The sequence below is a fragment of the Giraffa tippelskirchi genome, chromosome X (genome assembly GCF_054371585.1).
Source record: "Giraffa tippelskirchi isolate mGirTip1 chromosome X, T2T-mGirTip1v1.2.pri, whole genome shotgun sequence".
In the NCBI taxonomy this organism is placed as follows: Eukaryota; Metazoa; Chordata; class Mammalia; order Artiodactyla; family Giraffidae; genus Giraffa; species Giraffa tippelskirchi.
Window position 1 is genome coordinate 37,865,077 of NC_137289.1, and position 25,755 is coordinate 37,890,831.

At 44.6% G+C, this 25,755-nt stretch overlaps 1 protein-coding gene and 1 pseudogene across 28 annotated transcripts in view; one reads left to right on the forward strand and one right to left on the reverse strand.

Moving 5' to 3' along the window:
* Positions 1-25,755, forward strand: part of LOC145536435 (histone-lysine N-methyltransferase PRDM7-like) — a 50,143-nt gene that overhangs the window by 18,629 nt on the left and 5,759 nt on the right. For 2 of the 27 annotated variants that reach the window (XM_081565805.1, XM_081565801.1), the window contains 5 exons: positions 10,513-10,609; positions 11,512-11,851; positions 19,595-21,543; positions 22,669-22,861; positions 24,544-25,501. In XM_081565805.1, the coding sequence (XP_081421931.1) occupies positions 21,539-21,543; positions 22,669-22,861; positions 24,544-24,651 (306 nt within the window). In that variant the 5' untranslated portion in view covers positions 10,513-10,609; positions 11,512-11,851; positions 19,595-21,538 and the 3' untranslated portion in view covers positions 24,652-25,501. Of the gene's footprint in view, positions 1-10,512; positions 10,610-11,511; positions 11,852-19,594; positions 21,544-22,668; positions 22,862-24,540; positions 25,502-25,755 lie in introns of those variants that run through there. The other 25 variants (XM_081565789.1, XM_081565784.1, XM_081565797.1 and 22 more) reach the window with 15 other exon arrangements.
* LOC145536434 (histone H2B pseudogene) lies at positions 3,056-6,956 on the reverse strand (annotated as a pseudogene). Its single transcript, XR_014075849.1, has one exon. The product of XR_014075849.1 is annotated as a histone H2B pseudogene (transcript).

The following is a 25,755-nucleotide window of genomic DNA, read 5'->3' on the forward strand; positions in this document are numbered from 1 at the left end:
TGCCATCTTGTTCTTCTGTATGAATTTTAAAAATAATTTCAAAAAACCAGGGAATTAGAAAATTGAAATGTGTGTGAAATGTTTGTTTTGCCATTTCTATACTATATATCAGTCCCCATTTATATATTTAAATGTTTCATTAACTAGGATATGTGGAAAATATGTAAATAAACTGGGATATGTGGGATAAGTGTGATAGAGGTAGTGGATGCGTATATCAGTTTCTTCACTTTATCTACTGCATATCACACATAAACTGCTTCTGAAGAACTCCATAGTACACTTTGGGAGAATGAGAATAAACTGGGAAATGAAATTGCTAGGAAAATAATTTAGAACTTACCGAACTCTATCATGACTGACCTCGAGAAAACACTACAGCTGGGATCAAGAGGTTGGAATTTTGTAGATCCTCCTAGTTTTTCTCTCATTGTTTTGCTGAGAATCACATCCTTCACAGATTTCTACATCCAATAACAGTGGTACTGATAAATTGTTTTTAACTTTAATTTCTTTTTTTGTGGATGTATTCATGAGTTGCAATATTATATTTGTTCAGATTTACAACATAGCAATTCAGTTGTTTTATATATTATACTCTGTTTACATTTATTATTAGATAGTTGGTATATTCCTCTGTACTGTATAGCATATCCTTGTTGCTTAAAGTTCAAAGTGAATAGTTTAAAATGAAATATTAAGTTCTAATGAAAACCATTGTAAATTACAAAGGACTGAAATCACAGTGTGCTTTCTCTCTCTCCAAGGATGTAGTAAGCTTGAAATCAATCTTTTAAAAAAGAAATAGGAGAATAGAATTATGGACATGGGGAAAGGGGAGGAGAGGGTGAGATGTATGGAAAGAGTAACATGGAAACTTACATTACCATGTGTAAAAGAGATAGCCAAGGGGAATTTGCTGTATGGCTCAGGAAACTCAACCAGGGGCTCTGTATCAACCCAGAGGGGTGGGATGGGGAGGGAGATGGGAGAGAGTTCCAAAAGGGAGGGGATATATGTATCCCCTAGGCTGATTTATGTTGATGTTTGACAGAAAACAGCAAAATTCTGTAAAGCAATAATCCTTCAATAAAAAATTAATTAACTAAAATCACAAAAAGTATCTCAAACAAAAATAAAAGGAATAGGGAAATCACCAACTACTTTGAAATGCAGCAATATACTTATAGAAATAAAAATGTCAATGCACCAAGAAGGAATCACAATGGACATTAATTTCAGTAAATATTATCATAAGCATTAGCAGTCAAATACTTGAGGTAGAAGAAGGAGTCATCTTATTTCTCTTAATTGCTGAACATCGTCCTCCTTCTTACTTTGATGCAAGGTGCTAGAGACATGTCCCACAACAAGAAATGGATGCATGCATGTGTGCTAAATCTCTTCAGTTGTGTCCGACTCTTTGTGACCCTATGAACTGTGGCCCACCAGGCTCCTCTGTCCCTGGGAATTATCCAGGAAAGAGTACTGGAGTGGGTTTCCATGCCCTCCTCCAGGGAACCTTCTCCACTTAGGGATAGAACCTGGGTCTCCTGTGTCTCCTGCATTGCAGGCAGGTTCTTTACTACCGGCGCCACTTGGGAAGACCCAAGAAATGGATGGCGTGTATGCTAAGCCGCTTCAGTCGTGTCCGACTCTTTGAGACCCTACGGATTGAAGCCCGCTAGGCTCCTCTGTCCATGGGATTTTCCAGCAAGAATACTGGAGTGGGTTGCCATGCCTTTTTCCAGGGCATCTTCCCAATCCAGGGATTGAATCCGTGGCTCTTAACGTTTCCCACATAAGAAGGCAGTTTCTTTACCACTAGCGCCACCTGGGAAGCCCCAAGAAATGGATACCTGTACTTACATCGCCATGGTTAAAAGCAGGTGCTTGAATGGAAAAACATCAGGGAAACTATCACCCCACCTTCCCGCTCCATCTCTAGGCTGAGTGCCACAGGAAGGTTGTTATTTGTTCAGCCCTCCTCACTCCACCATACGTTTGGCCAATTGCTTTGGCTCATGGGCTACCAGTCCCTCATTGGCTGCTACTGTGGAGACTGTCGCTGCATTCACTGTCACTGGACTATCCCATCATCCCTGCAAGTTTGCAATTCAGTCCGGATTTTTTTTTTTTTTAAAAGCCAAATGTTCTAGTTTGCAAACAAAAAAATAGGATAAGAGAAATCTAGATAAGGTAATTTCATAAGATATGGTGCTTGATTCCAGAAATTTAGAATTTTCTCATTTTACACTGTGTTTGAGTCCTATTTTACACATGGAAGTGAATTGGGATTGAAGAGATAGAATGGGTAAGTGTGATTTTTATATCTGCTACTGCTGGTGCAGTGGTAAAGAATCCACCTGCCAATGCACGAGACGAAAGAGACATGGTTTCTATCCCATGGTCAGAAAGATCCCCTGGAGTAGGAAATGGCAACCAGTTCAGTATTCTTGCTTGGAAAATTGCACGGAGAGAGGAGCCTGGCGGGCTCCTGGCCATGAGGTCAGAAAGAGTCAGATATGACTGAGTGACTGAACACACACACACACACACACACACACACACACACACTGCTCTTTGTGTCCATGCGTGCTACCTCGCGACAGTGGTGCCCGACTCTTTGCAGACCCTGTGGACTATAGCCCACCAGGCTCCTCTGTCCATGGGATTCTCTAGGAAAGCATACTGGAGAGGGTTGCCATGCCCTCCTCCCGGGGATCTTTATGACCCAGGGATCGAACCTGCCTCTCCTGCGACTCCTGCATTGCAGGCGCATTCTTTACTGCTGAGCCACCCGGGAAGACCACACTGTTCTTTATCGGTTGCTATACACCACATAAAAATCTCTGGATGGTACCTAAGTATAGGTGGGAGAATGAAAATGAAAAAGGCCGATGAAACTTTTCGGGAAACCATTTTGACCATAAAGATCCCTAAAATCGCTGAGAAACCACAAATAGATATAACCATTTAGGAAAGTGACGAGTTGCAATACGCTAAGAAAAAAGTACACGATTTTCCATCGAACGAATGACACATCCGACACACATTGAAGCAAAGTTAATGAAGTTTTTAATGTTTTCGTTGGGGTGGAAATGTGCCTCTTCATCGCTACAGGTCTTTTCTCTCCAAGTGAGAGAAGAAAAGTCTGGTTTGCGATGTTCAGGCGGTCCTGAGGCAGTTTATCTGCAGCTGTTGTATCTGATGATCGCTTTAGTGGCCTCGGACATGGCATGCTTGCCGATCTCTCCAGGCAAGAGAAGACGAACAGCTGTCTGGATGTCATGATTTGTGATGGTGCGGTGCTTGTTGGAGCGGGCCAGGCGCCAGGCCTCTTCGGCGATCCGCTCAAACATATCCTTCACGAACGAATCCATGATGTTCACGGCCTCACGGGAGAGACTCAGGCCCGGATGGACTTGCCTCAGCAGCCTGCGGAAATAGATGGCGAAGCTCAAGAAGTCGTCCGGACGGGAGCGGCGGCGACGGCGACGGCGACGGCGGCTCTTAGCCGTCTTCCGCTTTGCCTTCTTTGGCTCGGCATCAGACGACTCTGGTCTGGAGGGCTCTGTTTCCGAGGGCTCAATTTCGGAGGTGCCAGTTTCTCTGGTGCTCAGATCTTCCTGAGAGTTGTCAGAGGCTGGTTCAGCCTTGTGGGAGACACCACCCCCCATGGCTCAGAGGGAAGACCAGTGCGGGCGTTGAAGGCCGTTGGCCGAGTTTATAGGCCCTGCGTTCCCTGACGTCACAGACACTGTCCATATCTGATTGGATAAAATGCAAAGCAGGGAGGCCTGTTACTATGGCAGCCCATGTCACTTCTCACTGGATGTCCCACCTCCCAACTCCTGCCACGCCCCTCCCCCACGCTTAACCCCCAGTCAGCCAAAATCAGTGGTATCTTCAAACTTTCCGTGACCTCCACCAGAAAAATCTTTGAACTCTGCCCCATGTAGGAAACAGGCATCCATTCACCTCAGCTGACTTATGTCTACTATTGATGCATGAGAAGTTTGAAAGATGTCACCAAAGTCACTGAAGTTGAAAAATGAAATAATCAGTTAGAGCTTCCTGAGAGAGTCTGACTGACCTCCATAACTCAAGCTCTTTCAGGCATCAGAGAGACTCAGGTCACTTGGTGGATATTTTACTCCAACACAGAATCTTCTCCTGATTGACCTGCAGTGGCATGAGCAGAATGTCCTGGCTTCCTCAGCAGAGTGCTCCTGAAAATCCTAAGAATTAATTGACCAGCTATTATCTCCGAAACTTATCAAAACCAATGATCAATTTGAAGAGACTGACAAAATCCCATTCTCCAAATACAGAACACAAACAGAAATAGGAATACTTACACATACACAGTGAAAATATTTAACATTTTTCAAATTTTAAATTGTTTTCTTAAACATTATATAGGTCCCCCAAGTACCACACATACTGGAATTGATTAATGATTTATAGCGGTTATTTCTCAAAAAATGATCACTCTTATTGCTGAAAAGCCACCAGGGTGAGATAAAATGAATAAAATGATAAATAAAGCAGCTAGGAGTAAACGTATCTAAGGTGGTGAAAGACCTGTACGTAGAAAAAGTAAAACCCTGATCAAAGAAAGTGAAGATAATACAAACAGAGGGAAAGGTTTACCTTGTTTATGGATGGGAAGAATTGATATTGTTAAAATAAACATGCTATCCAAGGCAATCCACATACTCAGTGCAATTGCTGTGAAAATACCGGGGCATTTTCCACAAAACTAGAACAGACCATTTTAAATTTTGTATGGAAAGACGAAAGACCCTGAATCGCCAAAACAGTCTTAAGGAAGAAGAGCAGAACTGGAGGAATCAGGTTCCCTGACTTCGAACTATATCAGAAAACTACATTAATCCAGTCAGTGTAGTATCGGCACAAAAACAGACACGTGGAACAGAAGAGAGAGCCCAGAAATAAACCTATGTGCTATGGTCAACTAATCTATAATAAAAAAACAGAAGAATATACAGTGGAGAGAAGACAGTCTCTTCAATAGGTGCTGCAGGGATAATTGGATAGCTACATGCAATAAAGTAAAATTAGAACATTCCCTAACAGCATATACAAAAATAAACTCAAAATGGACTAAAGACCTAAATCTAATACATATATTGTGTATGAAGTCATTTTAAGAAATAGAATCCATTAGATATCTTAATGACCTGTGTTTCTTTCACATTTGTAAATTCAGAAATTAAATGAATACATCAGTTATAAAAAAAACATTAAAAATACAAAACAATTGGGTTTTGAAGAGATAATTGGGACCTCAAAGGACTCTGATACACAGAAAATCTAGGATGGAGAAGGGAAAAGCAGTTTGATGTTGAAGATTGGAAGGGGGAGTAACACTAGTAATTATTCACTTCAGTTGATGATTGAGGAAATAAGAGAACCTAGTGAGGAATCACCTTGCAATGTTGTGGTTCACTGTAAAGGCAAAATAAGGGAAATGGCTTCATAGCTGAATTAACAATTGCAAGTCTCAACTCGTGGATGGTGGTGTTGATGGGATAGGCATACCCCATTCAGAAACCTTTTCAACATTACCATTGTTTATGGATTCCCTTAAAAAGAGGACCCCAACACAGCATAGAAGTTAAGTGCAACAAAAAATTTCAGGAGAAAAACCTCATTTCACACTGCCTAGAATCAGAAGTTTCTACCCTAACTCGTTCAGATGATCTAATGTCATTCTTTTCTAGCCCTTATTCTGTTGTTTTTGAAGTGGAAAATCTTGATGATTTTCAGCTTAACATCATAGGGATGCTGAGGGCATTCAGTCAGAGAAGCTAAAAAGTTCATGTTGACTCCATGTCAGCCAAGGAGGGAGTCAAACTGGTAGCCACGGTCACTGAGCCACTCTACAGCGAGGTTATCCTGACTAAACCAATAATGGTCTTCCTGGTGTGTTCGGGTCTAGTGACAGTAGTGTAACAAGTATGATTATTTATCTACTGTATTGTTCATTTTATAAAACTAGTTAAGATCATTTAAATATCATATGAGTATTAGAAAATGGCCAAATAGTAAAGAATCCACTTGCAATGCAGGAGACTCAGGTTCAATCCCTGGGTCCAGAAGATCCCGTGGAGTAGGAAATGGAATCCCACTCCAGCGTTCTTGACTAGAAAATTCCATGGACAGAAGGGCGAGGCAGGCTACAGTCCATGGAGTCACAAAGAGTTGGACACAACTGAGCGACTAATACTTTCAACACTTTCAAGTATTCTAGAGCTCCTGTACAAAATGCTAGTGATTGGGTCACTTAAACAACATTCATGTATTGTCTCATACTTGTGGAGGCTCTAAGCCCAAATCAAGGTTTCATCTGAGTTGGATTTTATGCAAGGTGTGAATGCATAACGGGCCTCCGTTCCTGGCCACTTTTCTTGGCTTGTAGATAGCTGAAGTCTCCCTATGCCTCCCCACGTTTTCTTCCCTATATGTATGTATCTATGTCTGATTTTCCCTTATTATATAGATATAAGTCATTTGGATTAAAACCTACTCTAATGAATGCATTTTAACTTGATCACTTGGTAAATACTCTATCTCCAATTATGATCACATATGAGTATGAGTGTTTATGGCACAGATACATTAATTTTAGAGGCAGAAAATCAACCCTTAGGAGATATGTATTTTGAATTAATTGTGGGCATATCTCCTGCCTCTTCCATCTTATTTAGAGAACACTGGTGACCACTTATGAGAAACAAGGTGGCCCCACCACAGTCATTTTCACAGTTCTGTGATTGTTCAGTAATTTTGTTTTCGTATTTTATTTCTTTTTCTCTGTGTGAGCGAGAAGATAGTGTATCATTTTCAATTGCTGCAAAGTATTCTTTACACCTACAGTTGTAATTATTTCCTGTTGTGTAGGATATAAGAATCTGTAAGTACACCACTGTCAGCCAAACATTGAGATGAAATCCTGATAATCCACGAAATCAAACTTTTCCTGAGCCCTTCAGGAGAGGGACAGGGCTCTACAGGACAAAAAAAACAAAACACTTTCTTGAAACTGGCAGAACCTCATGAGATAAAGGAAAAGAATTGAGGTCCTTGGGCAAGATACTAGAGAGAGCCTCCCTGAGTAGTACAGGTATGAAGTGGACAGTGCCTTTTCAAGAATGGGCAATGAAGGTCTGTATCTTTTGGTCCAAAATAGAAGAATTCTGATGGGCTATTATACCTCCAGGGCTCTCCTTGGTCACTGCAGTAAATATTTAGGAAATGTGAGTCCAATTATCAAGAACATTATTTGGTGTTTTGTGGAAAGTTAGAGAAATCTTATGAGAGAACATTTACAACAACTACAATGGGAGGGGGGGAAGGGGAGAAAAAAGAAAAAAAAAATCCAAAAGAATCTACAGAACAAGTCAAAACAAAAATAATCAATGTTTTTCTTGAGTCACTGCTGTCAGAATCCTTTCCCTCGCTGGGAGTCACAGTTCACCTCACCTCCCTAGAAACCCCTCTAACACTGTGCTGCTGTCTGGACCTGCTGTGGGGGCAGCTCAGATTCTAATCTGGTCCTAATCTTCTGTGTTCTTGTCTCCAACGTCCACAGCTATCAGAACTAGTGCGTTTTCTTTTGTGGGAGCTCTCGATGACCTTTTATATATTCCATAGGCACAGAATCTGCGGATTGAATCTTCAGCTTGTACAGCTGGTGGGAAGGTCTGGGGTCTTCTTCCTTAGCCGCACTGCCCCTGGGTTTCTATTGTGGTTTCATTTCCACCTCTGCATGTGGGTCGTCCACTGGGGTTTGCACCTGAGGCTGCCCTGGAGGAGTTGGGTTTCCCCTGTGAGGGCCAGGTGTGGAGGTGGTGCACTTGCTTGGGTTGCAGGGGTTCTGGCAGCACCAGGTACTCAGGGGAGTTGGCGGCTATGGTAACAGGAAACAAAGTGCTCTAGAAGGGTATCAGTTCAGTTCAGTTCAGTCGCTGAGTCATGTCCGACTCTGCGATCCCATGGACTGCAGCACGCCAGGCCTCCCTGTCCATCACCCACTCCCAGAGTTTACACAAACTCATGTCCATTGAGTTGGTGATGCCATCCAACCATCTCATCCTCTGTCATCCCCTTCTCCTCCCACCTTCAATCTTTCCCAGCATCAGGGTCTTTTCAAATGAGTCAGTTCTTTGCATCAGGTGGCCAAAGTATTGGAGTTTCAGCTTCAACATCAGTCCTTTCAATGAATATTCAGGACTGATTTCCTTTAGGATGGACTGGTTGGATCTCCTCAGTATCGAAGGGACTCTGAGGACTCTTCTTCAACACTACAGTTCAAAAGCATCAATTCTTCAGTGCGCAGCATTCTTGATAGTTCAACTCTCAGATCCATACATGACTACTGGGAAAACCATAGCTTTGACTAGACAGACCTTTGTTGGCAAAGTAATGTCTCTGCTTTTTAGTATGCTGTCCAGGTTGGTCATAGCTTTTCTTCCAAGGAACAAGCATCTTTTAATTTCATGGCTGCAGTCACCATCTACAGTGATTTTGGAGCCCCCCCCCCACCAGAAAACTCTCTCATTGTTCCCACTATTTCCCCATCTATTTGCCGTGAATTCATGGGACCGCATGCCATGATCTTACTTTTCTGAATGTTGAGTTTTAAACCAACGTTTTCACTCTCCTCTGTCACTTTGATCAAGAGGCTCTTTAATTCCTCTTTGCTTTCTGCCATAAGGGTGGTGTAATCTGCATATCTGAGGTTATTGATCTTTCTCCCAACAATCTTGATTCCAGCTTGTGCTTCATCATCACGTGTTTCTCATTATGTACTCTGCATAAAAGTTAAATAAGTGGAGTGAGAATATACAGTCTTGACATACTCCTTTCCTGATTTGGAACCAGTCTGTTGTTTCGTGTCCAATTCTAACTGTTGCTTGTTGGCCTGCATACAGATTTCTCAGGAGGCAGGTCAGGTGTTCTGGTATTCCCATCTCTTTCAGAATTTTCCACAGGTTGTTGTGATCCACACAGTCAAAGGCTTTGGCATAGTCGATAAAGCAGAAATAAATGTTTTTCTGGAACTCACTTGCTTTTTCAGTGATCCAACAGATGTTGGCAATTTGATCTTTGGTTCCTCTGCCTTTTCTAAATCCAACTTGAACATCTGGAAATTCACGGCCCACGAACTGTTGAAGCCCGGATTGGAGAATTTTGAGCATCACTTTGCTAGCGTGTGAGATGAGTGGAATTGTGCGGTAGTTTGAGCATTCTTTGGCATTGCCTTGCCTTGGGATTGGAATGAAAACTGACCTTTTCCAGTCCTGTGGCCACTGGTGAGCTTTCCCAATTTGCTAGCATATTGAGAGCAGCACTTTCACAGCATCATCTTTAAGGATTTGAAATAGCTCAATTGGAATTCCATCACCTCCCCTAGCGTTGTTCATAGTGATGCTTCCTAAGGCCCACTTGACTTCACATTCCAGGATGTCTGGCTCTAGGTGAGTGATCATGCCATCGTGATTATCTAAGCCATGAAGATCCTTTTTGTGTAGTGTTTCTGTGTATTCTTGCCACCTCTTCTTTATATCTTCTGCTTCTGTTAGGTCTATACCATTTTTGTCCTTTACTGTGCCCATCTTTGCATGAAATGTACCCTTGGTAACTCTAATTTTCTTGAAGAGATCTCTAGTCTTTCCCATTCTATTGTTTTCCTCTCTTTCTTTGCACTGATCACTAAGGAAGGCTTTCTTAACTCTCCTTGCTATTCTTTGGAACTCTGCATTCAAATGGGTATGTCTTTCTTTGTCTCCTTTGCTTTTCACTTCTCTTCTTTACACAGCCATTTGTAAGGCCTCCTCAGACAGCCATTTTGCTTTTCTCCCATTTCTTTTTCTTGGGGATGGTCTTAATCCCTGTCACCTGTACAACGTCTTGAACCTCCGTCCATAGTTCTTCAGGCACTCTGTCTATCAGATCTAATCCCTTGAATCTATTTGTCACTTCCACTATATAATCGTAAGGGATTTGATTTAGGTCACACCTGAATAGTCTAGTGGTTTCCCCTACTTTCTTCAATTTAAGTCTGAATTTGTCAATAAAGAGTTCATGATCTGAGCCACAAAATCTGCCAACAAGGTCTCCCGACAAGATCTCTCAACTTCCTTCTTAGCCAAGCCTAAAAGACAGACTCTGTAGTGCAGCACATCAGGCCAAATACCGGATAAACTGAGAATATTTGTATGTAAGAGTACCAGGTACGGGATATTGTGCAGAAGATGTGCACTGCGAGTGAAGTCACGTAAAAGTCTTTTGTGCCACTTTCAGAGGGAAACTATTCGTCTTCCAGACGATCCAGTCGACAGGATTCAAATCACTAATAATAGTCAACTCAGCCACAAGGCAGGGCAGGGTCCCTTTGTGGAACTTAATAAAGAAGTTCCCATGCAAGCCTGTCTGCACCCTCTAATTTTCATTACTCAAATGTTTTCATTCCATCAACAGAGAGTTCAAATACAGACCATGGGCAGGCACTCGTGGAGATGATGAAGACTGCAAGAACACAGCATCCTTCCGGGGCGGTGAACACAGAATGCTGCAGGTTGGTGAGAAGATGGAGGAAAAATGGACCAGAGAATGAAGGGGAGAGTTCAGAGCAAAGATCTGGCTTTTTGGGGTGGTGGGAGCTGCTCCAGACCTGCCTGCAAGCCTTGGGGACATATTTCAAAATGTAATAAACAATGTAGTCTCTGGCCTCAATGAGCTTTGACAATCTTAATGCCTCAGCATACTAGACTAGACCAACTGCAGTGCAACAGGTTAGAAATTCAGGAGATATTATTTGGGGAAAGGGGGACAGTGACTTAAAGGAGACTTGCTCGGTCACACTTTTTCAAACAGTGTGAATACTTAATAGAGCTGGAGCCAGGATTCACCTATATATAGACTGTTCTCTTAAGCATATTTCAATTTCGTGATCATCACGAGATAACCACGTTTATGTGGGATTTCATTTTCTTTCTGTTTGAATACTTCTCTACTTATACAACCGGAAGTTAGCACTACCTTGGAAGTTACATTTTTGTATTAGGACTTTTCTCTCACTTCTCCAACTGTACCAGTTGTGCTAGATGACTTCCTACCACTAAAGATGGCCCAGTTCATAGTAATTCCTCCTGCCATACAAGAGTCTCTCAAAAAAACGAAAAGGCAGATAGAATGCAAAAGCACAGACAAGCCAAGCTTCTGAGGACTGTTTGAAAAAAAGGCCATGGGAAAGTAGGCCATGAGTTGGCTGATTGACATAGTAGTGTGGTTATAGAATCCGTGGCATCAGAAAGAGACAAGCGGCACTCAAAGATGCAGAACAGCCGAGTTTATTCAGCACCGGTGTGGGCTCAGTGGAGTCGCCGCCAAAGACTGAGTGCCTCGGCTTTGTTCTGGGTATCTTTTAATACACCGTAGATTTCCTGCTTGAACAGCTCAGATCCCTCCCTTCCCCAGGTAGCCCTAGTTCCCGAGAAGAGGAGGTGACCACCAAGCAAGAGATCAGATGTGGAAGCGGTGATTGATGAGCAGCAGCTGTTAACACAAGATAAAGGAAGGGAAAGCAAAAGGTTGTTACTTTAATTGGGGGCTTTGATCTGGTTTCTATTTCATTCCCCGCTCTTGATATTTAGGGTGCATCTGCGGCTGTCAGAGAACATCATCATCCAGACCTGGTTGGTAACCCCTTAAAAGCAACAACTAGGTGGCTGTTCTCCGTTTGACAACTCTTTCTATGAATGAACCCTGTTACGTGTTTGATTAGGACCGGTATGAAGCAGGGAATAAGCAGTCATCGGTGAGTATGACTACGACAATCCCAATCATTGTTTTAACCAGAAACATTGTCTGAACTAGAAGATGGGCAGTCTTCCTGATATTTTTAGCTATGTCTGTCACAACTCTTCGATTGTCTCCTATTTGGATGCAACAGTCAGTTTGGTAGAATTTCCCACAAGCTCCTCCTTCCTCCACTATTCGATTTGGATAGATGGCAGTCCTCATCTGGGATTGTTGCTGTGCCAACAGTTCCAACGCAGTTGCAATTTCATTAGTTATACTCTCAAGTACCGCCCGCAGTCGGATTATTCCGTTGAGCATGTAAATGTGGGTCCTGTACCCCCAACTGCCGTCTTGTGGCTACGTGGCCGGACCATAATACGGGATTATCTGTTGGGGGCGCTCAGCTTTGCCCCAACTTTGTTTTCCCCCTAGCTCGAGGAATCATTTTTCTCTATGTCTCAGGTTGTCGCAAATTGGGAACACCAGCGTGTCCCCTGGTGAGTCGGGAAGAGGAAGAAACCTGACTGAATTATTCCTATGGTGCAGGTTCCTCCGCATCTGGATGGGAATCATGAGTAGGCCCTTCTCCCGCAAATCCAAAAAGTCCCTCTCGGGGCTGCCATAAGTCTGGGTTTGTGGAGTTAAAATGCTTCCAATATGGGCTAATGCCTGGGATTGCAAGAAAAGGATTAGTATCAGGTTGACTTCCCGTACAGTTTCGCTCTGGAATCCCAGAAGTGGAGTTGAAGGGAGTGCAAGTGTGATTTCCATTCCCTCCCTTTTGGGGATCCCGATACCAGGTTGGGGCCCCTGACCACCACAGACGTTTGTTACAGGTACCATTATAGACCAGGGCTCTTCTACATTTTGTTTCTCTGACCCAGGTATAATGTGTCCCTTCCTGGCTTAGGCATTCTTTGCCTTCTGTTTCCTTGGACAGGGTCCAACTCTGAATAGAACCCCCTGCCCGCCTGCTAGTTGTTCGATTCCATTGGAATAGCAGAGAGGCATCCAGTGCAGTACACTTCCAGGGCCATGTTTTATGCATCAGAGCTCCTCCACAAACACAGCAGCTAGTGACATTTAGTTCCAGGGCTACCTCCTCGGCTAGATGGATAAAAAGATTATTTCCAATAGTGGTCATTTCTAACTTATCTTTGAGGGAAACTCAAAGCTGGTTATAAAGTCCAGAGGACCCCATCTTTGGACCTGATGCCAATGGGTCTGGCTTGGTTACTTGGGCCTTTAACCATTTGACCACCTCCTGGGCTCGTTCTTTCCTAGCCTGGTCTTCCCCCCCACAATCTATCATCCCAAAATGAGTCTGTCGAGTCCAGCAAGCCATCTGTCTTGGGGTACCATAGCATGTTAGGCCATTCACACTGTGGGCTCTAATTGTCCCTCGCAATGATGCTTCCTTTCTCTAGTTCATGGGAAAGCTGAACTATAACATGCGGCTGGTTTGTATGTGCAGTCAGTGAATCCTTGGGCCCATTTACCCTCATGGTAGAAAGACTCCGTACATTCAGAACAATTATCCTGGCTCTCAGATGAGGAGGCGACTTTACAACTTAACAGAACTATAAGGCAAAAATACACTGTTTTCATATTTAAGTTGATCACAGTCGGAGGAGACTCCTAAAAAAGAAGAAGTATGAAGAAGTAGGGAAAGCAGAGAGAGAGTTTTTGGATACAAGTCCACTCTGTGGGAGAGAGGAAAGCCCTATTCCAAATAAGATGAATAGGGGGAGTCCCAGACCAATTAATAACCAATACATCTGCCTTGTGTAGGTCCTATTGGTTCCTCCAGCTTCAGCCGTGTGTTTCTTAACCAGCTCCCGGTGTGGCCCCCAGCAGGGCTTTGGGGTGCTTGTTTCCTTCTTTGCAAGGTCAGGCACAGGAGTTTCTCCAGACTAAGGGTCATTTCCCACTTTTCCTGGCTATCAGTGGGACTTGCAGGTTTGACTCTGGAGTAATGGGTCCAAGCATCTGTTCATGCCACCTTGAGATCAGTGGGGGTAGTTAAGATTACAAAATAGGGCCCTTTCCACATGGGTTTTACAGGCTGTTGTTTGCAATCCTTACCCATACTCGGTCCCCTGGTTGGTGAGGATGTGCTGTTATACCTAAGGAAATGGGTATTCTATCAATTATCCACGTATGTATTTGAGAGATTGTGTGTCCTAACCCTTTTAGCTGCCTATATAAGTCCAAGTTCCCCAGTTCTCTGGTGTCTCCCCTTAAGTTGACTAGCGAGGGTGGTCGTGCATACAGGATTTCAAATGGCAAAAACCCTGTCCGTGCCCCGGGTGAACACCTCACCTTTAAGAGGGCCGCAGGCAACATGCCTACCCAAGATAAGCTGGTCTCCTGGCATAGTTTTGCTAGGGTTTGTTTGAGGGTTCCACTCACGTGTTCCACTTTCCCTGAGCTCTGGGGATGGCAGGCAGTATGCAATTTCCACTGGGTTTTCAAAGCCTTTGCCACCTGTTGTTCTGCATCGGCTACAAATGCCGGTCCATTGTCCAACCCTATGGTCAGACACATTCAATATCTGGGGACAATGTCTTTCAGGAGTGCCTTGGTTACTTGTCTTGCTTTTTCAGTTTGGGTAGGAAAGGCTTCCACCCAGCCTGAAAAGGTGCAGATCAAATCTACAAGGTATCTAAATCCTTGATTTGGAGTGATTTCAGTGAAACCTGCTTCCATATCCTCAAAGGGGGATAGTCCAAAATGTTGTGTCCCTGCTGACCTACTAGGCCCCTGGCGAGCATTATTTTGTAAACAGGTTACACATCACTGGGAGACCGAAGAACAGAGTGCGGGGAGGTGAGCAACGAGATAGTATGGGCCTAGCAACGTCTCTAAGGCAGTCTTGCCCATATGGGTCAGTTCATTTCGCTGGTGCACCAGCTTGTAGGCAAGGTGTTCCGGAACATAGACTCGTGGTCTTGTGTGAGCCACCATCCCATCTTGGCCTTGGTTCCCCCTTCCGTTTTCATCCATTTCCTCCGCAGGCCGGCCGGATCTCCCAGGCTAACAGGGCCCCTGGGCTGCTGGAGCTGTGAACCACTCCCAGGCTGCTTGGCCCAATCTCAGCCATTGGCAGAGAGGGTAGTGGGCGTCACGCTCCACGGACAGGCCCCTAGCCCAAAGGGAGTCGCCTCGGGCCCACCTCACCCCCTTGCCCCGGCTTCCGGGGCTCCAGCGAGCCACGTGATGCCTCTGATTCGCTGAGTGCCCACCTCCAGGCATATTGCCTGTCTTCCATCTGGCAAAACCCAGGTGCGAGCTGCCATTTCCTTGGCCTGTAGAAATTCAAACCATGAATTCCCACTTCCATATCCGAAAAAGACACTCCTGCGTCCCACAGGACCTTAGACATCTGGGTGCTCTCCCAAGGTGTCCCATGAAAGGCAGGGGGGCAATGTGGCTGGAGAGTTTCCTCCATAAAGCAGAGAGCCCGATGTGGTCTGGATGATAGGAGAGTGGGTACAAACCCAGTTTGATACAATTGAGCTCTTTTGCTCAGGAGCCACAGGGTACAGAGCTCTCTGTGTCTCTGTCTCTGCTTCTGGCACGCACTGTTTCTCTGTCCATCTTTCTCCGTGTGTAGTAGGGGCTTGTGTCTGTGTGTCTCTGTCTCCCTGACTGGTGCTGTTGCCCTCTGCCACTCTCCGGACACCGGCACTCATAAAAGACACTTAACCTAGGCATAAAGCCAAAACTCTCCTCCTGTGTGAGTTGCACCCACGGGAGATCTGACTTTGTCAGTTCACAAAGCTGGGGAATGCTTTCTCAAACTTAGAGGCAAACACAGGCGATCTCTGCTGAACCACAGAAGGAGACAGGCGTCCCTCCCTCCCTCACATGGTGGACATGAACACTGCACAGGACTACGGTGGCTTGGCCACACTTTGGACAGGGGGAGAAACGGGGCATGCTCTAGCTGGCATGAGGGAGCTCCATGAAATGTGCTTAAATGCCAGTCAGTGAGAATGCTAAGGACAGCTCTCCATTGAGGACCATGACTCACCGGTGCCAGAGGCATTGAAGTCTGCCCATTTAGTGTATACAGGCCCTTTCAAAATGGGGCTGTTCTCGTTCAGCCTCCAGGTTGAGAACACACCGCAGCCTACCCTGTCTCCCCAGCCCTGTGGGGTCGGGAGCAGCGAAGAATCAACTGACGCCATCCTTTGCATAGTCCTGATAGCCAAGCTTTCTGCGAAGAGAATAAAGAGTGATGTTTCCAACTGGAAAACTCTGCAGGTAGCAGCTGCTTATGCTGGAGTCCCGTCAGTCAACCAAAGCTTACATACAAAGCAAGGTGTGCTCATGCCCCTGGTCATTTTGGGGCATGAATGCTGCTACACTTGAGAAGGACAGAAAGATCCAAGGGACTGTAGCCCCGCCCCCTCTTCTGTGCCTGGGAATCCACCCCATTCTGTTTCTTGGCTCCTTTCCATCCTCACCGACTTCCCACTGGTGCTTTCTGCCTGCCTATCCTTTCGGCAAGGGATCCAGGGTGCAGCAGCACACTCGGAAAAAGGAAGGAATTCACGTCAGGACATTTTTAAACGAGCAATGTGGTGTCTTCCTCATGACTGCTATTCAGTAATGCCTGGAGCCTAAATACAGCAGGCTCTGCACTGGAACCTGTCTCTCACTGTCCCAGGGTCCCTGCATGCAAACAGCCTGCCGTCCTTGCTTCATCCCTGTTCCCTCCCTCACAGGCAGACACTGGCAGAGGGGCACTCACACACACCGCCCACCTGCGCTTTCCTCACCCTTCTGCACTGCCAGGTAGCTGGAAGTGCCCGGACGGATTGCACGCTCACACCCAGGCTCTCCTAGGATGCCTGGGGATTCACTCTGAGAGCCTACATTAGCATGTCATTTGTCTCGCATGGTGCCAATATGGAACACACTTGGAGAGGGAGTGTGCTGGCTGACAGGCTGATCCTAGGCAGCACTAGCCTAGGACTTGCCCAGATCGCCTTCTCACAAGTGTGGAACAATCTTCAGTGAAGCCGGCTCTCATTCCAATCCTCCTCCTTCCAGTCTCTTCCTTTATCCGAAGCACCCTGGCCTCTTCAAAATCGGGGGTCCTGCCCTAGCCTCGTCCAGCATTTCCACAGGGTAGCCAATGCACCACAGACTGAGGGGTCCACAGACGGTGGTTTTAAATCCCCACATCACTTGATTTATTTCCTCTGGGTGACTCCTCAAACCCCCCACCACTGCTTACGGATACAAACACACATCACAGCAGGAATTGTGAGCTTGTTTATGCCTCTTGATGTAACTGCAGATTTGCAGAGTCACTGTCCACAGTTGTCATCTGTCATCCTTCCCTCATTCCTGTCCCGGACAGGGGCATCACAGAGATGCATGGACCCGTCTCCCCTAGTCTGTGAGCGCCTCGTGCCTCCTCTTCTGGTTGCTCCACATCTCATGTTCTGTCACCTTCATCTCTGTGTCTGCAGAGGCCAGTACCCATGCACACACACATGCAACACAAGCAGACACGTGTCAGGGACAGGGACCCAAATGCAAACAGGGAACACGTGGCAGTACGTGGAGAACCACTGGTTCATTCAAAATATAGAGATTTCCATATTTCTTATAAGAAAATCTCCATTCTGATCTTCAAATGTGAACCATACCAAAGTCCAACTTCCATGAAGGAGCATTAGCACCTAGATTTTGGTATAGGAAATATAAGGAATTCCATATTTCATGGTGGATAATGGTTGTCTTGATATATGTATGAGAAATGCAAAGAATTTCATATTTCATGAAGAAACAGTGGTGCTGACATTTTCCCTTGTGAAATAGGGGAATACCAATACTATATTGGATCTCCGTGTCTTAAGAAAACCAATGCCTAGATTTTCATGTGTGAAATGTAGAGTATCCCATATTTAATGTAAGAAAATCACCACCCAGATTTTCATATAGGAAGTATAGAGAATTCCATAGTTCATGTAAAAAACTCTGGATACAGATTTTAATCAAGTGAAATACAAAAAAATTCAACATTTCATGTAGTAAAACCATCGTTGAGATTATCATATGTAACATACAGAAAATCTATTTTTAAGAGAGTAAAAATGTCACAGTGATTTCCATATCTGAATTATGCAGGGTTCCATATTTTATGTAGTAAAATTGGTATGCAGAATTTGAAAGATATCTTAAATATACAGAATTCCTGATTGCATGAGGGGAAATTGGCACCCAGGTTTTCCTATGTGATACACATAATGTTCAATACTTCCTCTAGGAAAGTTTGAGCAGAGGTGTTCATATGTGATACATAGATATTTCATATTTATGTAGAAAATGGATGGCCCTAGTTCAAATCTGATATATAGAGAATTCCGTATTTCATACGGGAATATTGTCACTCATATTTTCATATATGAAGCATAAAGATTTCTGTATTTTTTGTGCAAATATCTGGGCCGAGATTTTCTTATACTAAATGTGAAAAATCTCATATGACAAGTATGAAAATCTGTTCACAAATTTCTATTTGTGAAATGTAGAGGTGTCCTAATTAATGTGGGAAAATTGGTTCCCTGATTTCTATAACATGAAATATAGAAAATTACATACTTATGTCAGAAAATCTTAATTAAGATTTTCATATATGAAATATACAGAATCCCATATGTCAATATAGCAAAAGTCTTTGTTCCAATTATCATCTGCAAAATGTATGTGATTCCATATTTTATTTAAGCAAATCTGCACACTGATTGCCACGCGTGAAACATACAGAATTTGGTATTCCACATTTGAAAATCTATGCCCACCAAAGCCAGGCTAATATTTTCATATGTGTTGTGGAGAGAATTGAATATTTAATGTAGGAAAATGAATGTCCATATATTCAAAGGTTTACCATGGAGAATTCCATATATTGTGTAGGAAAATGTGCTCACAGATATTCATAAATGTAACATAAAGAAGTCAATATTTCCATTGGGAAAACTTTTTCCAGATTTTCTTAGAGCGTATTCCATATATCATGCAGGACAATCTGTGCCTAGATTTTCAAATGTGAGCTATAGAGAATTATATATATTTAGTGCAGAAATAACAGCATCCTAACCCTTACCCGACACCCTAACCCGACACTCTAACCTGACACCCGACACCCTAACCTTAGCCCAACACCCTAACCCGACTGCCTAACCCGACACCCTAACCCGACACCCTATCCCACACCCTAAACCTAACCCACACCCTAACTTACACCCTACTCAACCCCTCACCCCTAGACTTACCTTTTGAAGACCTCTGTCTGTCTGTGGATTTATGTATGTCTCAGTGTGAGTCTTCTGTTTTTTGATAATATTGCTGAAGTTGTAAGTGAGTTCTTATTTAAATAATCTAAAGAAAAGGAAGCCCTTACAAATCAAACAGTTCTAAATACAAGAAAAAATTGACCTAAATGAATTTTAGATTCATGTGAACTGGGAAATAGTCAATATTAAATACCTGGTATTTATTTTTTTTCACTACTCTAGACATGTCTGAGTCATTAACAGTAAGCATAAAATTTTTATAGTGCCTAGGTTTATTATAAGTTAAATATTGCTATATTGTTATGTCTGTCACAAGCTTGTCAACAAAGAAAGTACCTCTAAAAACAAACAAACAGAAAAACTCCTAAAGAATGTAAATGCGATATGAGCTTTTAGATAAACTGTTAAAAATAATTATACTTTAAAATATCTATCTACAATAGTCTCAATTGAAGGCAGAGGAGAAGGGGACGACAGAGGATAAGATGGTTGGATGGCATCACTGACTCGATGGACATGAGTTTGAGCAAGCCCCGGGAGTTGGTGATGGACAGGGAAGCCTGGCATCCTGCAGTCCATGGGGTCGCAAAGAGTCAGACACGACTGAGCAACTGAACTGAACTGAATTTACAATAGTTTCTCCAGATTTTGGTTACCTGAATTTCTATCGTTGTGCTAAACTAAGTGATGACAGTGTATTGAATAGCTAGGTCATTTCCAAATAAATAAGGTTCTGAGACATTCACTACTTGACAGGACCTTCCTCTTACACAGACACTAAAGAGGTTTTTGACCATCCATGAATAGTGTCTGGTGCCATCCTAAGATGTTCACTATAAGAAAGCAAAAATGTTTTTTAGATAGTATCACTGATACGTATGTTCACCAATCTATAGAATGCCAATGTAAAAGTCAGTTCTTTGTTGCTTAAGGAAAATGTATGTCTTGTTATTAAAGAAGGTATGAGTAATGAAATCACATTTTATGAAGGAAAAAGAAATAGTTCTGACTTCGGGTGGCAGTTTCAGGATGGGAGAAGCAAAGGAATGGGTACGGAAAGGGATAAGGAGGTTTTATGGGAAGTGGACCTCCAGAAAAGTGTTTTGTGCCTAGTACAAGTTTTCTTGAGAGGTTGAACTGCCTTTGCTAATGGATTTTAAGTTTCTTTACCTCTTGAGTGATCTGTTCTAGGTTGACCTTTGAAATCCTTTGTTAACTTTGGCTAAGTGGATAAGTATTGTTTCACAGTGACTTATGTCATCCTACTTGACTGTTATAAACCCTTTTGATATTTATAAACAAACCTTCCTAAATAATTGACGTCTAGCTACCTTTGGGATGCTTCAGAGGGCCCCTGAGACCTCCCAAAGAGAGATATTAAACAGCCCGAGTTCATTTGGCATGTTAAACTACATGGGAAGTGTTGTCAGAAGAAGTGATGGATCTTCTCAAGTTATATTGTATGGTTGATGATACTAATATAGATATCCTAGAAATTATGTGACATTCATGAAAATCTGATATGTTTTGGTAAAATGCTGTCAGTTATAATTCTAGTTATCATATTCAAGTGTTTCAAGTCACAGCAATGGCCAGATTACTTTGTCAATTTCAATTTAATCAGGTTTTAAACATGCCTTCTATGGTTTCACACTGATGCCTTTGCAAAAATACTGCTACTTCAAGATATATGGAAAAGACTTTTCTAAGCTTACCCATAAACAATTTTTTTTCTGTCATCTGGTAAGCTGGTACCAGACTGGAATTTGGTCTAGTCTCTAGGATCATCGAAAAAGCAAGACAGTTCCAGAAAAACAGCTATTTCTGCTTTATTTACTATGCCAAAGCCTTTGACTGTGTGGGTCACAATAAACTGTGGAAAATTCTGAAAGAGATGGGAATACCAGACCATCTGACCTGTCTCTTGAGAAACCTGTATGCGGGTCAGGAAGCAACACTTAGAACTGGACATGGAACAACAGACTGGTTCCAAATAAGAAAAGGAGTACGTCAAGGCTGTATATTGTCACCCTGCTTATTTAACTTATATGCAGCGTACATCATGAGAAACGCTGGGCTGGAAGAAGCACAAGCTGGAATCAAGATTGCCGGGAGAAATATCAATAACCTCAGATATGCAGATGACACCACGCTTATGGCAGAAAGTGAAGAAGAACTAAAGAGCCTCTTGATGAACGCAGTTGAATCCATGCAGGCTGAAGAGCACCAATGACAGCAGAGAGAAATCGTTCTTCTATTGCTTCCTACACAAAAAAATAAATAAAAGAGAGAAGAAAGCTTGTAACTCTTTTTCTGACACTCAGATCACCAAAGGGAGAAACTGCTATGAATATGTGGATAGAAAGGACACGTCTTTGGCCAACTGGATGAGGTGAGTGCAGTGAGTCTGCAGTTTGTAGACGTCGCTCTTCCCTCAAGCCCACACCCCTTTCCTTCTCAACCTGTCTCCCTCAATAGCTTTCACATCTTCTTTCCTCTTTTCCTTCCATATCATGCTCTTTCATTTCAAAAGACATTGGAAAGAAAGAAATACAAATATAGCATGTGCCCTCAAAATACAAGTCTATGTGCTAAACAAAACTGGGGGACTTGAAAACAACTTGAGGAGTCTAGATTCACCAGGGACACTGTAACTCACTTAATTGACACTTACCAAGCACTTCATGTTTCAGTTTAGACAGTGAACTTCATTACTGAAGCAGGTCACACAACCCATGTCCTTTTGGAGAACATACTGCAGACAGACATTAGCCAATTGGTTTTAGAAATAGTAACTTTAATTTTTCCATTTTTGAGTAACTGCACAGTGCCAGGATAACCTAACACGAGAGACCTTGAGTCCATGTGGGCAACAACCTCCCCAGGCTCGGTTCCAGTGAGAAGTGAGCCCTGAGGCCTGGGAAGGAATGCGGGGCAGGATGGCCGTGAGCATGGCCATTCTCTAAGGGCCTCTCCTTTCATCAGGGCAGGCAGAAAGTGAATAAACTATTACTGTTCTGGGTCTCAAGCTATGTCAGAGCACTCTCCAAGTTTCCATGGGAGGGGGTGGGCAAGTGAACAGGACCCTGGATACACATGGGGAGATTGAAGAAAAGCCTCGGGAGAGAAGGCAGGCTGGGGTGAGTGCTGAGGGGTATGTGCTAGCCTAGGAGCACCAAGTCCTGTGGAATGAAAGAGAACTTAATTTAGAACTTAGGGGAGCTGGAGGTCACCAGCCTCATGGACAGTCCAGGTGGAGACGCGGCTGGGACTGGGCTCCGGAAAATGGCTAATTAGGTAAGGAGAGAAAAGCATTCCAGCCAGGAAGAGGACCAGAGACAGGATCTGGAAATAGGAATTCGCACGGCCTGGTCGAAGGTGTGAACAGAAGGTCCCCATGAGGGGCGGTGGGAGCCACAGCGGCCTCAGAGTCTGAAGGCAAGGAGCTGGGCATGGTCCGACAGTGGGGGGCGCTCGTCACCTGAGGTTTCTTTTCCTTTCCCTGCCTCGACCCCAGGTATGTGAACTGTGCCCGGGACGATGAGGAGCAGAACCTGGTGGCCTTCCAGTATCACCGGCAGATCTTCTACCGAACCTGCCAAGTGGTCGGGCTGGGCTGTGAGCTGCTGGTCTGGTACGGGGACGAGTATGGCCAGGACCTCGGCATCAACGGGACAGCAGGGGGAAGAGCGAGCTCGCGGCCGGGAGAGGTGAGCGCCACCCCTCTTCCAGCGCCCCAGCCCACCCCGGGGAGCCTCCCTGGTCCGATTCCAAAGCAGAGTACAATCCAGTCTAAAGTCAGTCAAGTCGCAATTAAAATGCCTCAGAATTAGATTCATTTCATATGACTGTTAGGAAAGATTTTTATGTGAAAAATGTTAGTTCTAATTTTCAACATTTTATGCAAAAAATATGTAACATCACCTTCTGCTGAAAGGCTCAGAAGCAAAAAGCAAGTTTTCTAGCACCTACCAGCTCTCTCACCTTTCCCTGTTTCTTCCTCATTTCCTCCCATTTCTAAGCGACAGGAGTCCAGTGATTTGCATTCAGTCACTGTTTCAGTTTGTTGTCCTGTGAGTTCATACTCTGTGCCAGACAGGGCTCCACCCACCAAAACAGACAGAACCACTGCCCTGGGGCAGCACGGGCTTCATACCAGACAGGGGCTGGTGCTCTGAGGAAAACAGTGCAGGAAAAGTGCCTTGGATCAGTGTGAGCAGAAGGCGGGGTGTGGTGCAGGATGGTGGGGCAGGGTCTCTGCAGAGATAACACCCGTGGGAAAGGATTCCAGGCAGGGGAGCAGCCAGTGCCACAGCCCCAGGGCCGGGACGAGAGGCCATGCCGGTGGTCGCAGGAGGAAGCACAGAGGGACAGGAAGGAGGCTGGACGGGACACGGAAGCCTCAGGGCCTGTGTCCACGTACAGGCCCCAGGGGTCTTTCTGGGTGACACAGAACAACCGTGAGGTTTTCAGCTGCAAGCGGCATGTTCTCTGTTCTGTGACAATGCTTTGGTTCATTTTGGGGAAGAGACAGCAGCGGAGAGTCCCCTCAGAGGTCAGTTCATTGCCGGACACGAGGGGAGAGTGGGCTGGCTGAAGATGCACGGGAGTGAGGGTGTGAGGAGTCTGGCTGGAGATGTATTTTTAAACAGGACTTCCTAGTGCATGTTAAATGGACTAAGACTGAATGAAATAAATGAGGTATGAATACTGGTGAGGCTTGAGAAAGGACATGCCTTTATTTTCGGATTTATGGAAAACTGAGAGAGGAGCAATTTGTGAAGCAGTTGGGGCAGCAGGAGCCAGAGACCTGTAGTCAGTGGGACCTGGGCCACTCGGTCTCGTCCAGTCTGAAACCCACTTCCTGCAGAGATCGGCACAAAGGCTGCTCTTTGAACCAGGAGCCGCAAAGTCAGCTTTACTCACACCTGCTCTAACTACCCCCTGTGCTACCTCCCATAGGCAGAGAGCTCCAGGCCAGGCGCCCCTAACTTAATAGACCCTTTCCCCTCACAGGGAGCCACTCAGGAAGATTCTACCTAAGTCATCAAGAGTCTTATCTCTCAGTAGGGTAAAATACCTGTGGCCACTGTGACATGACTTTTCAGATACTGACACACAGGGAAAGGTCCCTGCAGATCCACCTCTATCAGGAGAGACGCTGCTCTGATGCTGCTGGAAGGTCCCTAGTCCGGGTGATACGTAGAAAAGGCCCTTGACACAAGCTTCCCGGATTTCTGTAGATGTAGAGAATAAGGATGGAATGGAAAAGTGGACTGTAGAGACACACTTGATGGGAGACAAATCGTGCGCTGTCAACACCAAGATGATTAGTGGGCAGGCCTTACGACGGCAAACCAGCTACCTGACCAAAAGCTTTCTCTTTCAGCAGAACCGAAGCCCAAGATCCACCCATGTGCCTCCTGCTCTCTGGCCTTCTCTAGTCAGAAATTCCTCAGCGAACATGTCCAACGCAATCACCCCTCTCAGACCCTCCTGAGACCATCTGCAAGAGACCACCTCCAAGCAGAGGATCACTGCCCAGGCAATCAAAATCAGCAGCAGCGATATTCTGATCCGCACAGCCCGAGTGACAAACCTGAGGGTCGCGAGGCCAAGGAAAGGCCCCAACCTTTGCTGAAAAGCAAAAGGCTGAAGAGGATTTCAAGGGCCTCTTCCTACTCGTCCTAGGGACAAATGGGGGGCTCTGGGATGCATGAGAGAATGACGGAAGAGCCCACCACAAGCCAGAAACTGAATCCAGAGGACACAGGCAAATTATTCATGGGGGCAGGGGTCTCGGGGATTATAAAAGCCAAGTGCGGAGAGTGTGGGCAAGTCTCCAAGGATAGGTCAAGTCTCATCACAAACCAGAGGACACACACAGGGGAGAAGCCCTATGTGTGCAGGGAGTGTGAGTGAGTCATGACCAACAAACCACATCTTAGCCACAGGAGGATTACTGCAGCCGCCCCATGCCTCAGCTCTAAGGGGGCCTCAGAGGAGGTCTATGACCCTTTACTGTCCCCAAGAGTATGAGAAGAGACTTCCCAGGTGGTCTAGTGGCCAAGACTCCAATGCAGAGACCCATGTTCAATACCTCATTAGGGAACTAGCTCCCACATGCTGCAACTAAGACACAGTGCAGCCGAATAAATTAATACATAAATAAATATTTTAAAGAAAAAGTGTGATAAGCCCAGAATTAATTGATTAAACAGACCTTCCACTTTCATGACAGGAGAGGAGGTAGATAAACAGCAGAGGGTTTCTTAAGTGTTCTGGAGATGTTCATGCCAATTGCCTTTGTGGGTTTTTTGTACTCCTAATAAATTTTGTCTCCAAACAAATCTGAAGCCCAGACTACGTACTTATTCCCCGCTTATTACTGAGAGCAGTGGGGTCCAGTGGTAGCTGAACCCCTGGGAAGGCATAATTCTGGAGCCAACTCAGTTAGGTCATGGAACAGTCAGTTCCTGGGTCCAGGGAGAGGAATCTAGGGTTTGAGACAGACTCACCAGGGAAGAGAATTTCCCGGCCTCCTGGGAAGTGTGGCCTCTCCTCCTTATAGACCACGACTCTCCTTTGGCCTCTCCTGGTTGCC